Genomic DNA, 12,920 nt, shown 5'->3' on the forward strand with positions numbered 1-12,920 from the left:
CTGCTCTAAGTTTGCTCAGCTTTTGAGGAGGAAAGAATTTGGTCAAAAATGCATTGACCAGCTTGTCCCAAGAGTTCAGGCTTTCTCTAGGTTCTGAATCCAACCATGTTCTAGCTCTGTCTCTTACAGCAAAGGGGAAAAGCATAAGCTTATAGACCTCGGGATCAACCCCATTGGTCTTTACAATATCACAGATCTGCAGGAATTCAGCTAAAAACTGATAAGGATCTTCTAATGGAAGTCCATGAAACTTGCAGTTCTGCTACATTAGAGAAACTAACTGAGGCTTAAGGTCAAAGTTGTTTGCTCCAATGGCAGGAATTGAGATGCTTCTTCCATAGAAGATGGAAGTTGCTGCAGCATAGTCACCAAGCATATTCCTTGCATTGTTAGGTTCGGCTGCCATGTCTCCTTCTTTTTCGAAAATTTCTGTAAGGTCCTTTCCGGAGTGTTGTGCTCTAGCTTCTCTTAGCTTTTTCTTCAGAGTCCTTTGAGGTTCATGATCAGCTTCAACAAGAATATTTTTATCCCTGTTTCTGCTCATAAGAAAAAGAAGAGAATAGGAAATAATAGGGATCTTCTTTGTTAAGATATAGAGATTCCTTTATGTGAGTAGAAGAGAAGAAGAATAAGAATGAGGAAAGAAAAAGAAAATTTCGAACACAGAGAAGAGGAGAGGGTTCGAATTTTTGATGAGTGGAGAAGGAGTGTTAGTAAATAAATAAAATAAATAGAAGGAGAAGAGGGGGAGAGGGAATTCGAAAATTAGTTAAAAGAGAAGAAAAATATTTTTGTTTTTATTTTAATTTAGAATTCAAAATTTAAGAAAGGAAATAAAAGCAAATTGAAAATTAAATAAATTAATTAATTAAAAAAAGATTTTTGAAAAATGTTAGCTAATTTTCAAAATTAATGAGAGAGAAAAGTAGTTAGGTGGTTTTGAAAAAGATAAGAAATAGTAAACTTTAAAATTAAAACAAACAAATTAAGTGGTTAGTTGAAAAAGATTTTGAAATTAATTTTGAAAAGACAGGAAGTTAGAAAAAGGATTTTTGAAATTATCAATCTAAAAAGATATGATTGAAACTTATCTTGAAAAAGATATGATTAAAAAGATATAAAAAAAGATTTGATTTTTGAAATTAAAGTTGATGACTTGGCAAACAAGAAACTAAAAAGATATGATTCTAGAATTTTAGGATTGAATTTTTCTTGATAGGAAAGTCACAAACTTGAAATTTTTGAATTAAAACATTAAAAGTTAGTATTAATTTCGAAAATATAAGATAAAATTAAGAAAATGATTTTGAAAATTTTTATCCTAGCAATTCGAAAATATTAAGAAGAAAAATTGAAAAAGATTTGATTTTTGAAAAAGATTTGAAAAGATAAATTTTTGAAATTGAAATCTTGACTTGACTAATAAGAAAATATATGATTTTGAAATTCTTTGACTAATTCAATGCAAAATTTCGAAAATTATGAGTGAAAAAAAGAAAAGATATTTTTTATTTTTGAATTTTTATGAGGAAAGAGAAAAACAATAAAAAGACTCAAAACATGAAAATTGAAGATCAAAACAAATAATGCATACAAGAACACTTTGAATGCAAAGATGAACACCAAGAACACTTTGAATATCATGATGAATATCAAGAACATATTTTTGAAATTTTTTAATGAAAGAAAAATATGCAAGACACCAAACATAGTAATTTTCAATCTTTAAACACTAAGAATTCAAAAATGCATATGAAAAACAAGAAAAGGCACAAAACAAGAAAATTAAAAGATCAAACAAGGAGATTTACCAAGAACAACTTGAAGATCATGAAGAACACTATGCATGAGTTTTCAAAAATTTTAAGAAAATTAAAAGAATGCAATTGACACCAAACTTAAAATTTGACTCTAGACTCAAACAAGAAACACAAAATATTTTTGGTTTTTATGAATTTATTAAATTTTTTTTCGAGAATTAAAATGAAAAATAAAGCTTAAACATAAAATAAAATTACCCAATCTAAGTAACAAGATGCACCGTCAGTTGTCCAAACTCGAACAATCCCCAGCAACGGCGCCAACAACTTGGTGCACGGAATTGTTCGCTCCTTGGCGATGGCGCCAAAAACTTGGTCGCACTAAATCGTTATTCACAACTCCGATACAACTAACCAGCAAGTGCACTGGGTCGTCCAAGTAATACCTTACGTGAGTAAGGGTCGATCCCACGGAAATTGTCGGCTTGAAGCAAGCTATGGTCATCTTGTTGATCTCAGTCGGGCAGATTCAAATGGTTATGAAGTTTTAGTAAATAAAAGATAAACAAAACATAAAATAAGATAGAGATACTTATGTAACTCATTGGTGGGAATTTCAAATAAGCATTTGGAGATGCTTTGTTGCCTCTGAACCTCTGCTTTCCTATTACCTTCATCCAATCATGCGTACTCCCTTCCATGGCAAGCCGTATGATCCTCTCAGTGAAAATGGTCCTCTACGGTTTCTGTACGGCTAAACAACTGTCGGATTTCTCATCTCGCATGAAATATACCAAGCGCAGCTACCACATGGCTAATTATCTGTCGGTTCTTGCTAGTGTCAGAATAGGATCTCTCTATCTTTTTGCACACTGTCACGGCACCCAACATTCGCAAGTTTGAAGCTCTTCACAGTCATCCCTTCCCACATCCTACTCGGAATACCATAGACAAGGTTTGGACTTTTCGGATCTCAAGAATGTTGTCTATTGTTCTAGCCTATACCACGAAGGTTCTAATCTCAGATTCAGATGCTCTGTTGTCAGGAGAGACTATGTGAATCGTTGATTAGAGACCCAAGAAAATATACTCCAGCTGGCGTCGAATGACTACGTTGAACATCATGTAGACCGCTGTGGTTGTCAGGCACGCGGATCTTGGCTAAGCGATTACTAAAGATAGTGGGTGTTTGTCACGGGTCACCCCTTCAGTCTTGACTTAACTGAGTTAAGTACGAGAGTATATCTTGGAGAAGAAGTAGGCGTGAATTGAAGGAAAAACAATAATACTTTGCATTAATTCATGAGGAACAACAGAGCTCCTCACCTTAATCTGTGAGGTGTAGAAACTCCACCATTGAAAATATATAAGAACAAGGTTCAGGCATGGCCGAATGGCTAGCCTCCCCAAAAGGCATAATAATTCGAAAAATAGGGAAAAGAACCCCCTATACAATAGTAAAAAGTGCTATTTATACTAAACTAGTTACTAGGGTTTACAGAAAATAAGAACTAAGTGCAAATAGTGCAGAAATTCACTTCCGGGATCCACTTGGTGTGTGCTTGGGGTAAGCATTGAAGCTTTCACGTGCATAGGCCATTCTTGGAGTTAAACGCCAGCTTTGGTGCCAGTTTGGGCGTTTTACTCCAAAAAAATGTCTCTGATGGGCGTTTGGACGCCAGTTTGGGCCATCAAATCTCGGACAAAGTATGAACTATTATACATTGCTGGAAAGCCCAAGATGTCTACTTTTCAACGCAATTGAGATTGCACCAATTAGGCTTCTGTAACTCTAGAAAATCCATTTCGAGTGCAGGGAGGTCAGAATCCAATAGTATCTGCAGTTCTTTCTCAGCCTCTGGATCAGATTTTTGCTTAGGTCCCTCAATTTCAGGTAGAAAATACCTGAAATTATAGAAAAACACAAAAACTCATAGTAAAGTCCAGAAATGTGAATTTTGCATAAAAACTAATAAAAATATAATAAAAATTGAATAAAACATACTAAAAACTATGTAAAAACAATGCCAAAAAGCGTATAAATTATCCGTTCATCACGTCCTAAAGAAGAAAATGAAGATATCCTTGGTCTTGAAGTACCATATCTTAGTGCCATTGGAGCGCTAATGTATCTTACTAATAATACACGACCTGACATATCATTTGCGGTGAATTTACTAGCAAGGTATAGTTCCTCTCCAACTAGAAGACATTGGAATGGAATCAAACAAATCTTTCGATATCTTCATAGAACGGTTGATATGGGATTATTTTATCCCTATGGATCCAAGTCACAACTAGTTGGCTATGCAGATGCAAGATTGTCTGATCCACATAAAGCGAGATCTCGAATAGGATATCTGTTCACATATGGTGGTACAGCTATATCATGGTGGTCCACGAAACAGACGACTGCAACAACATTCTCTAACCATGCTGAAATACTAGCGATAATGAAACTAGTTGCGAGTGTTTTTAGTTGAGGAGTTTGATCCAATATATTCTGTCATCATGTGGACTGATTGATCATAAGATAGCTCCAACTTTCCTGTTTGAAGATAATACAGCATGCATTGCTCAACTTAAGGGTAGATACATCAAAGGTGATAGAACAAAGCATATTTCACCCAAATTCTTCTTCACTCATGATCTTCAAAATCAAGGAACAATTGATATCCAACAGTTCCGATTAGGTAATAATCTAGCAAATTTATTTACAAAGTCACTCCCAAAATTCTCCTTTGAAAAATTGGAACATCATATTAAGATGCGTCGATTTCGAGATGTTAAATGATGTCAACAAGAGGGGGAGACTGTACTCTTTTTTCCTTGGTCAGATTTTTTCCCATTGGATTTTTCTTGACAAGGTTTTTAATGAGGCAGTTCCCATCACAAAGGATTTTATACTCTTTTTCCTTCACTAAAGTTTTTTTCCATTGGATTTTTCTTTAGTAAGGTTTTAATGAGGTATAATCCTAAATGGTTATCCAAGGGGAAGTGTTGTGATAAGTGTGAAGTGGATCTGAGGTGGATGACCATTTCTCTATGTTATTAAGAATATCAAGAGAGATTGTATAATTAATTAAATTTAAAAAGGTGACTCCTTATATGTATATAAATAGGAATTTTACTCTGAAGGAATAGACACACATAAATAATAAACACCTCTCTCTCTCTTTAGTGCATGTTTGGGCGCCATTATTTTGTTAAAAAAAGATCTTTTTTCAATGAAAAAATATCTTTTTTTATTTTTTAACGTGTTTGGCAAACTTCTAGTAGTAAAAGTAAAAGCACTAGTAAAATCAAAAAAAGATCTTTTTTGAGAAGCTGTAATTTACATCTTTTTTTAAAAGATCTTTTTTCCTTAAAAAAAAGATGTTTTTCATGTAATAAATAAACAAAAAAGTACTTTTATATTATTATACCCAAACATAATTGATAGATAAAAAGACCTTTTTACATGAGATATCCAAACATAAAATTACTTTTGTTTTTCAATAAGATCTTTTAAAAAAAGATAACTCGAAAAAAGATCTTTTCTTAGAAGCTCACCCAAACAAGCCCTTATACAAAATTTTTTTTCCTCTTTCTTTTATACATTCCTAATACATATAATAGTAATAAATATATAAGTTACTTCTATTATTATAGTGAGATAATTATATTGGTGAATATTAAAATTAGAGTTTTATTTATATTTTTATTTTATATTTTTTTTATTTATTCGACAACATAAACATCATTTGTTTTTTTTTTTTTCATTTTCTGGGAGATTCATCCATTTTTTCCATTTCATATTTTTGGTCCTCAGTGAGACCCAAGTAATAGAAAACAATTTTTGGTTGGCAAAATCTTCCAAACATTCTTGCAGTAATCTACTCTCACACTTAGTTGCTAAGCATTGATCCACTCAATGAAGTGAGTTCTTTTGTCACATATTATCATGAGATTAGTCGGTTAAACTTTAGCCATCTTTAGTTATTTAAGGATTTGGATTCTCTAAAGTTTGAATTTTACTTTAAAAAATAAAATATAATTTTTTACTCTTAAATAATTTTTTTTTCATATTTATTTTTAGTCCTACTTATGAAATCAATGGTAAAAGATTACACTTTACTCTCTAAAGTAAAATTCAAACTTTAAAGAATCCAAATCCGTTATTTAACACTATAGAACTCACCAATTAATTAATCCATACAATTATAGAAAATTATGTATAACAAATTAAAAAAGTAATAACTTTTGAAAAATAGTAATATTAATGTTTAGTGCAATTTTTAAAATTAAATTACAACTTTTTAAAAACTATTTAAAAGCTTATAGAAAAGTTAAAAAAAAACTTCTCTCATAATAATAAATTTTTTATCACATTTCGTTTAAAATAAATATTTTTAGAACTAAAAATTCAAATACAAAATAACTTATTTATAAACTATTTTTAATATAAATATTTATTATTTAAACTATTTTTTTTAATTTAATTAAATTGTTTAATTAGACTATTTACTCAAGCCTAAATAAAATTATATAACGTTTTTTTAATCCGACAAAATATGTTTTAAATTTGGGCATGTCTTGAACACCCTATGACTACTTAATTATGGTGTGGTGTCAATGCTTTGTCCCATGATAAATAGTTGTATATTTATCACTTGTAGTCTTTTGCCATGATTGGCCTCCTTTAAACTATTTCTTTTCATCATTTTATAAATTAAATTTAATTATTTTATTAATATATAAAAATTTAACAGAAAAAAATATAAATATCTAATTATAAATTAAAAAAAATTATAGAGACCGAATTTGTAGAGGTCTAACTAAAAGCGGTTCCTAATCTTGGTTCGATTATATACTTATCCTGAGAGGTGCGTCGTGTTCCTGACGGACTTTAAGCAGGAGGATGAGATTTGACAGTTGGCGAACTGCACGTATGTGTTCCACCAAGGTTGTGTGGACCGTTAGATGGGTTACGAATTTACAATCAGAGCATGTACCCTTTTGTGCAAACACCCTTCATTCTAGATAATTTCTTCAATCACGGCCTCTGGGCTGCTTATGCCATTTCCTAATTTCATGCTTAGCTTCTTCTTAGTCTCTTCATCATTTTCAAAGTCCAAATTAACTCGCGGTGTCCACAGTTTAATTGAATTGTAGGAGAAGATAGGAGAGGGATGAGAGAGTGTAGGAGAGAGTTGAGGATGAGAGAAGAGGAAAGACAAGAAAGAGCCTGAGGGAGAAGAGTGCGGTGGAGAGGGTGGCGGAGGTGTAAGGTATGAACGTATGGTGTCAAGGATCAAAGTGGGTCTAGCATGGCTGCCATTAGGGGTGGCAAGTGGAGAAGTTCGTCCTGCCCCGCCAAGCTTTTTTTTTACCATTAACTATTAAATAATATATATAATTTCACAACCATATTAATAAATTTATAATTTCTAAAGGCATAAAAATTATATTTTTATATTCATAAACATTAAAGTCTTTGTAATTATAAAATGTCTAATAAACATAATTATAAATCAAGTTTTCATTCAAAACATAAGTATAAATATTCTCTCCAAAGTAAAATAAACATAATCCAAAACATAATTATTAATATTGTCTTCAAAGTAGGGGTGTACATGGGTCGAGTGAAACCGGGTTTGATGTGACCCAGACCCGATCCGAAATATGTACCGGACCCATTTTTGAGACCCGAATCTGACCATAGACCCGATGAAACCTATACTCTTTCAGGCCACAACTATACCGGGTGAAAACCGGGCCGTTAACATTATATTACCTTAATACCTTCTTGTAAGTTAGCATGTAAAAATATCTAAATTTCCAAGACTCCAACCATTATTTGATATGGTAAAATTCACTTAGAAAAATATAACAAGAACCAACTCTTCTCTAAAATTAAAGCATAACCATAATCAATACTAATATTACCTAATAACACCAAATATTTAAATCAATACAAATAACACAATATTATGCATTAGTCTAAAGTCTTATGCATTCTAAATATAAAACATTAACTTATAGTCTTATATATAATGACTAATAACACAAAATATTAAGGTTTACAATACTTAAATTCCATATAATAATAGCCATCATCCATCACTAATAATACAAAATATTTATTGTGTATGGTGACTGGATCACCGGACCGATTTCGGGTGACCCAAGTTATGGCACGGACCCGATCCGAAATAATGACCAGGTCTATTTTTTGAGACCCTTACCCAGCCCTAGACCCGAAGAAATCACACCAAATTAGCCCCTAAAGTGTTCGGGACCGGACCGGATCTTCGGGCCGGGCCGGGCCATGCTCATCCCTACTTCAAAGTAACAAACATAATCCAAAACACTCAATTTTTATCTTTATACTATTGTAAGTTAGGTTGGAAGAAATTAGGTTTTGGCTAAAAAATTACAAAAATACTCTCTCACTAAAAAAAACTAAGTCCGGCGGGAAAGCCCATCCCGCCCCGCCAAAGCCCACAGTTTAAGCGGTGTGAATTAAGTGAGCTTTTACTATTTAGCGGTCCTAATTTTTCAACTTGATCCCGCCTTTTTTGGCAGGTTATGCGGAACGATCCGACGGATTTAGGCCCGTTTGCCATCCCTAACTGCCATGGCACATGATAACTTCATCTAGAATTTACTATGGTACTCATAATTTAATCTAGGAAATTACTAGAGTGAAATTAGAACTTCAAAACCAAATTGAATAATTTCATAAATTTACTTCTTCCATTTCTCATTTTGAATTTGGCCGGTGGCCACCTTTCTTCTCTACTCACCACGTTTTGAAGAAATCGGCGAAGACATTTTGCCAGAAAACGGCATTGCCGTTTTGACGGGATTTTCCAGCACCCCCAGTTTCCGTTAAACACTTTTTTTTAATGGATAATTATCTGACTTCAACATTCGTGAGTAACAGTGATTTTTGTTTTCCGATATTCATTAAAAGAATTAAGTAAATATTGGAATTGTCACAAGTTGGGGAAATACCAAGGGCCAATCAGCCAGCCACGTATAATGTCAGATTCCAGAATTATACACAACAATCCGCAACTATTTCACATATATGATATATCATAACGGCATACAGAAGTTTGTTTGTAAAAGGACAAAGCTACCTCTCAAGTGGCACGAAGAATTCACAAAAAATAATAACAAATCAGACACGATATTCTCAAGAAAATACATGAAAGCAGGTAAGCCATGCTAATAAATCTATTTTCCATGGTTTGCAGGATCACTTCTTTAGCACGCTGCAACAAAAGCACAGCAATCAGTAAAGTATCTCAACAAGCAAAACGAAACATCCAATCCAAGAGCAAGACTAGTAAGAAAATTCATATGATTTTTTTTATTTAAAAAAAAATAAGATTAGATAACAAATCATAAAAATTATTAACCCTCTCATGAGATGATTACTATCTACCCGTCAATGATTCAGTTTTTTATACAACAGTAATCATTACGAGTTTCTCATGATTTCATGTCATTAGCACAGAAATTAGCTACTAACTAACTGAAAGGAAATTTCTAGTTTTACTAGATGAGTTATTATTGCACACCATAGATTAATACAAGTATTCAGTAAACTATATGAATTAGCAAGATCGACATCAAAATCATTTTTAATTTTGTGAAATGTTTTATCGATGAAAATATAAACAATCCACTTCCAGCCCCTCCAAGTGGATGTTTTTAAAAAACTACAAATAATAACACTAAACATAGAAAATATATACTCATGATTTAGAGTATAAGAAAGATTTATAATTATTGTAGAAAAAACGAAGGCCGGATGGAAGCCATGACTAGAGGGAAGATTATGAAACTGATGTAGTGATGTCTTCAGCAAAGGCTGCATAGCCATAACATGAATATGTGATGAATACTTTCATTAAGAAACCACAGACCACAAACTTAACTTTGTCAGCAAATGATATTTGAATTTTTTAATATTCAGCGGGAGGAAAGAAAAATAGTTAAAACATTAGACTAAAACTCTATCACACAAGCAGTATTAATATATACACCCGACTTTCTAATTTTGAAAGTAAAAAATGAATAGGGCATGAATTCACAAGGAAAGATGAGTGATGGTGCTTGCAAGTTCTAGCAGAGAGAGAGATAAAAGCCTTACTTATAGAGATAGGCAGCTATCCCCAAAATTATAATCAACAAAACAATATCAATACAGAAGTTTCGACTGGAACGAAGCTGGATGAAAACAAAAAAAAATCATGAGATTCACCAAGAAATCTGTAACTGGTTCTGATGGAAATCTACAACTAAAAGATTATTACCTGCATCACTGTGTCTTTAAGTCTAACATTGGTATTCTTAAGGTCAGAAGATGCTTTGTCCACCTGTAAAGATGACAAATAACTATGTCACATTAACTTCATCTTTCTAATTCTAGTTGTCTTTTTGTTTTAGCTTTTTTTAGTTTTTTTTTTTTTTTCCTTTAAGTTTCCAGGCTTCTGGGTGTAGGCAGAAATTAATGACACTCACCTTAGTATCAATCTCATCCATCAGAGGAACTTGTCTATCCATTTCCTGCATCAAGCATATAAACATTGAAATTGGAACTAAAAATAATCACATGCACATAAAGGAAGTACAAAGGCAATAAGGAATCTTACCTCGTTCATATCAGATGCCATGTTTTTCAAGGTATCCAATCCTTCTGCTATCACATCCAAACCTTGATCCTGAAAAAGTTTCATATTACTGACATGAAAACATTGCCAGAGCAACCTCCATTATATATGTCACAGAACACAACAGGAGAAATTCTTAACAGCTAAAAGTAACATGCCTGTTTCATTCTACGCATTTCATACTCCTGCCTAAATCGGCTAGATTCCTCAGTTTGTTGGAAGTACTCATCATCAAATCGCCCATCTGTAAATAATGAGTCACACAAATATATGGAGATTGAAGACCATTAGTTGGGAAGTTTTACACACACAAAATAACATACATGTGTCAGAACAAGACGTGGATAACTCCAATTACCAGAATCGAATTTGATTTCAGGACGTGATGCAGAAGCTGTCCAACCACCAGTTTGCTTGGGTGCTGCAGGGGTCCCGTCTGGGATAGCTTGTATCCTCTCTGGCAATGCAAGAACTAGATCATTACGGGCAGCAAATTCTTGCGATGAAAGCCCCTTTACCTGTGAATAGATTGTACCATACAAACATCAGCATGTCAGTAAGTTACTAAGAATTTTGTTCGTTGGGGGAAGACGATCAAGCAAAAAAGCTTAGAAGCACGCTAATTAGACTATGTAAACATTTTTTTTAATGTGCAATAACTGAAACCACATAAAGCAACAAGCGAAACAACAATAAACCTGCCCCTCTCCCAAATTTTGGGGGGATAAGTCTAAATGTGAGTCGAATAAATCTAAATCATCACCTTGTGCTTCACTACACTTTATTATTCCAATCTAATAATGATAATGACCAACCTTTTTCATAGCCAGCCTCTGCAGTTTAGGGACCTCTTCCAGTAATCTAGCCTTGGTACGACGAATCTCCGCATTAATCGCTACAGCAGATGCCTTACCTTTCTCCTTCGAAGCTTGTTCTGCTTTCTACACAAAATTAACTCCACAAATTACAAAGCTTTCCAGCAATTAGGGCACAAAATCCAGCACTCCCCAAACTGTGAATTTCCATGTTTCTCCCAACAATTATCTAAATCACTCAAAGTCCAAAAACCTAATCAACCTAATCAAACTCAGAATAAACCAAAACTGAAGAAAAGCATAGAGAAGAGTGAGATCAGAGTGTGTGACCTGAAGCGCAGCCTCGATGTCAGCGTCGACGACGGCGTAGAGCCTGGCGAAGGCATCGTCACCGGAGATGTTGGCGTCCTTCTGCCTGTCGACGTCGTACTTGTCGTACTTCTTGCAAATGGAGTCGACTCTGGTGAGGAGGTCGATGACGCTCATGGCTGCTGTTGCTGTTGATGATGTTTCCCTTCCACTATTGGGAGATCAAATTCCGATCTGAGTTCCTGGAAATGGCGTCAGTAGTTATACTCGGTGGATGAAGAATAGCTGGACGGGGATGTTAGCATTCGGAGAACTGAGAAAGGAAGAAGAAGGGGTTCGCGATCCAGCCTGTGGCAACTGTGAATACAATTTTTTTTTCCCCCGAAATTGTTTAGAGCTCATTTCACTCTTGCGTTTTTCTCTTTTATTTTTTTCTGTTTTTTTCGGCTTCAAGGTTTTTTTTTTCTTTTTTTCTTTTTCCGGCTTCAAGGTTGTTTATCGCTAGCAGAATTGAACCAATAATCAAATTAATCATATTATTATCATCAATAGATTCCATATTGAATCAATTGATCCAATTATAATTAAACATTATATAATAATATATATTTTTATTTAATAAAAAAGTATTTTTTTATTTAATCGAATTTTGTCAAATTTGATCAAATTAATTTTAACCAGTTTTAATCATATTTGATCGAATTTTTTATTAAGTTTGACTAAATTTAATCCGATTAATTATTAATCGATTCAAATGCTGATCTAATCTAAGTTAATGATTAGATGATCAAATTTTTTATTGGACCAACTACTTGAAAAAAAGGAAAATTATAAGAAACAAAAAACACAAAGCTGCTCAAAAGGTTGGGCCAGAAGGTTGGGAGCTTTGTCGGGTTGGGCCTTTCTACTTTGGGTTCTGGAAGTGAACGGCTCGCCCGGATGCACATCACCGCAGCAACCTTGATGAAGGATGCTTCGTTGGAGGGGAGGGTCGCCGCCAAGATATGGTCGGGACCGGCGGGATCGGACGGTCAAGTTCGCTGGGGAGCTGTTCGGTTCGCCGAGTCACTGGGGCTGATGCTGACGGCGGGACTGGACCTGTCGGTGGCACACATGGAGGATGCTTCGTTGGAGGAGAGGGTCGCCGCAAAAATATGGTCGGGGTCGGTGGGATCAGACAGTTAGGCTCGCTGGGGAGCTATTTGGTTTGCCGAGAGGATGATTGCAGCTGGGCAGATCGGGTCTCTGGAGCTGCTACTGACGGTGGGGTTGGACCTGTCGATGGCAAACCGCACCTGCCAGACTGTGAAGGCGATGAGGACGGGAGTGGCGGGGCAAAACGGAGAGTGGAGGGAATAAGGGCGACTGCG

General features: G+C 34.4%; 1 protein-coding gene across 1 annotated transcript; it reads right to left on the bottom strand.

Moving 5' to 3' along the window:
- Positions 1-8,756: 8,756 nt before the first annotated feature.
- LOC107483228 (syntaxin-71) lies at positions 8,757-12,001 on the bottom strand. Its single transcript, XM_016103849.3, has 9 exons — positions 11,572-12,001; positions 11,242-11,367; positions 10,785-10,944; positions 10,585-10,670; positions 10,409-10,477; positions 10,278-10,322; positions 10,070-10,132; positions 9,907-9,983; positions 8,757-9,022 (listed from the first exon to the last, which is right to left on the bottom strand). Exons 1-9 carry the CDS (start codon positions 11,725-11,727, stop codon positions 9,007-9,009), a joined length of 798 nt encoding a protein of 265 aa, XP_015959335.1. The 5' UTR covers positions 11,728-12,001; the 3' UTR covers positions 8,757-9,006.
- Between the last annotated feature and the right edge of the window lie 919 nt (positions 12,002-12,920).

The sequence above is a fragment of the Arachis duranensis genome, chromosome 1 (assembly GCF_000817695.3).
Source record: "Arachis duranensis cultivar V14167 chromosome 1, aradu.V14167.gnm2.J7QH, whole genome shotgun sequence".
In the NCBI taxonomy this organism is placed as follows: Eukaryota; Viridiplantae; Streptophyta; class Magnoliopsida; order Fabales; family Fabaceae; genus Arachis; species Arachis duranensis.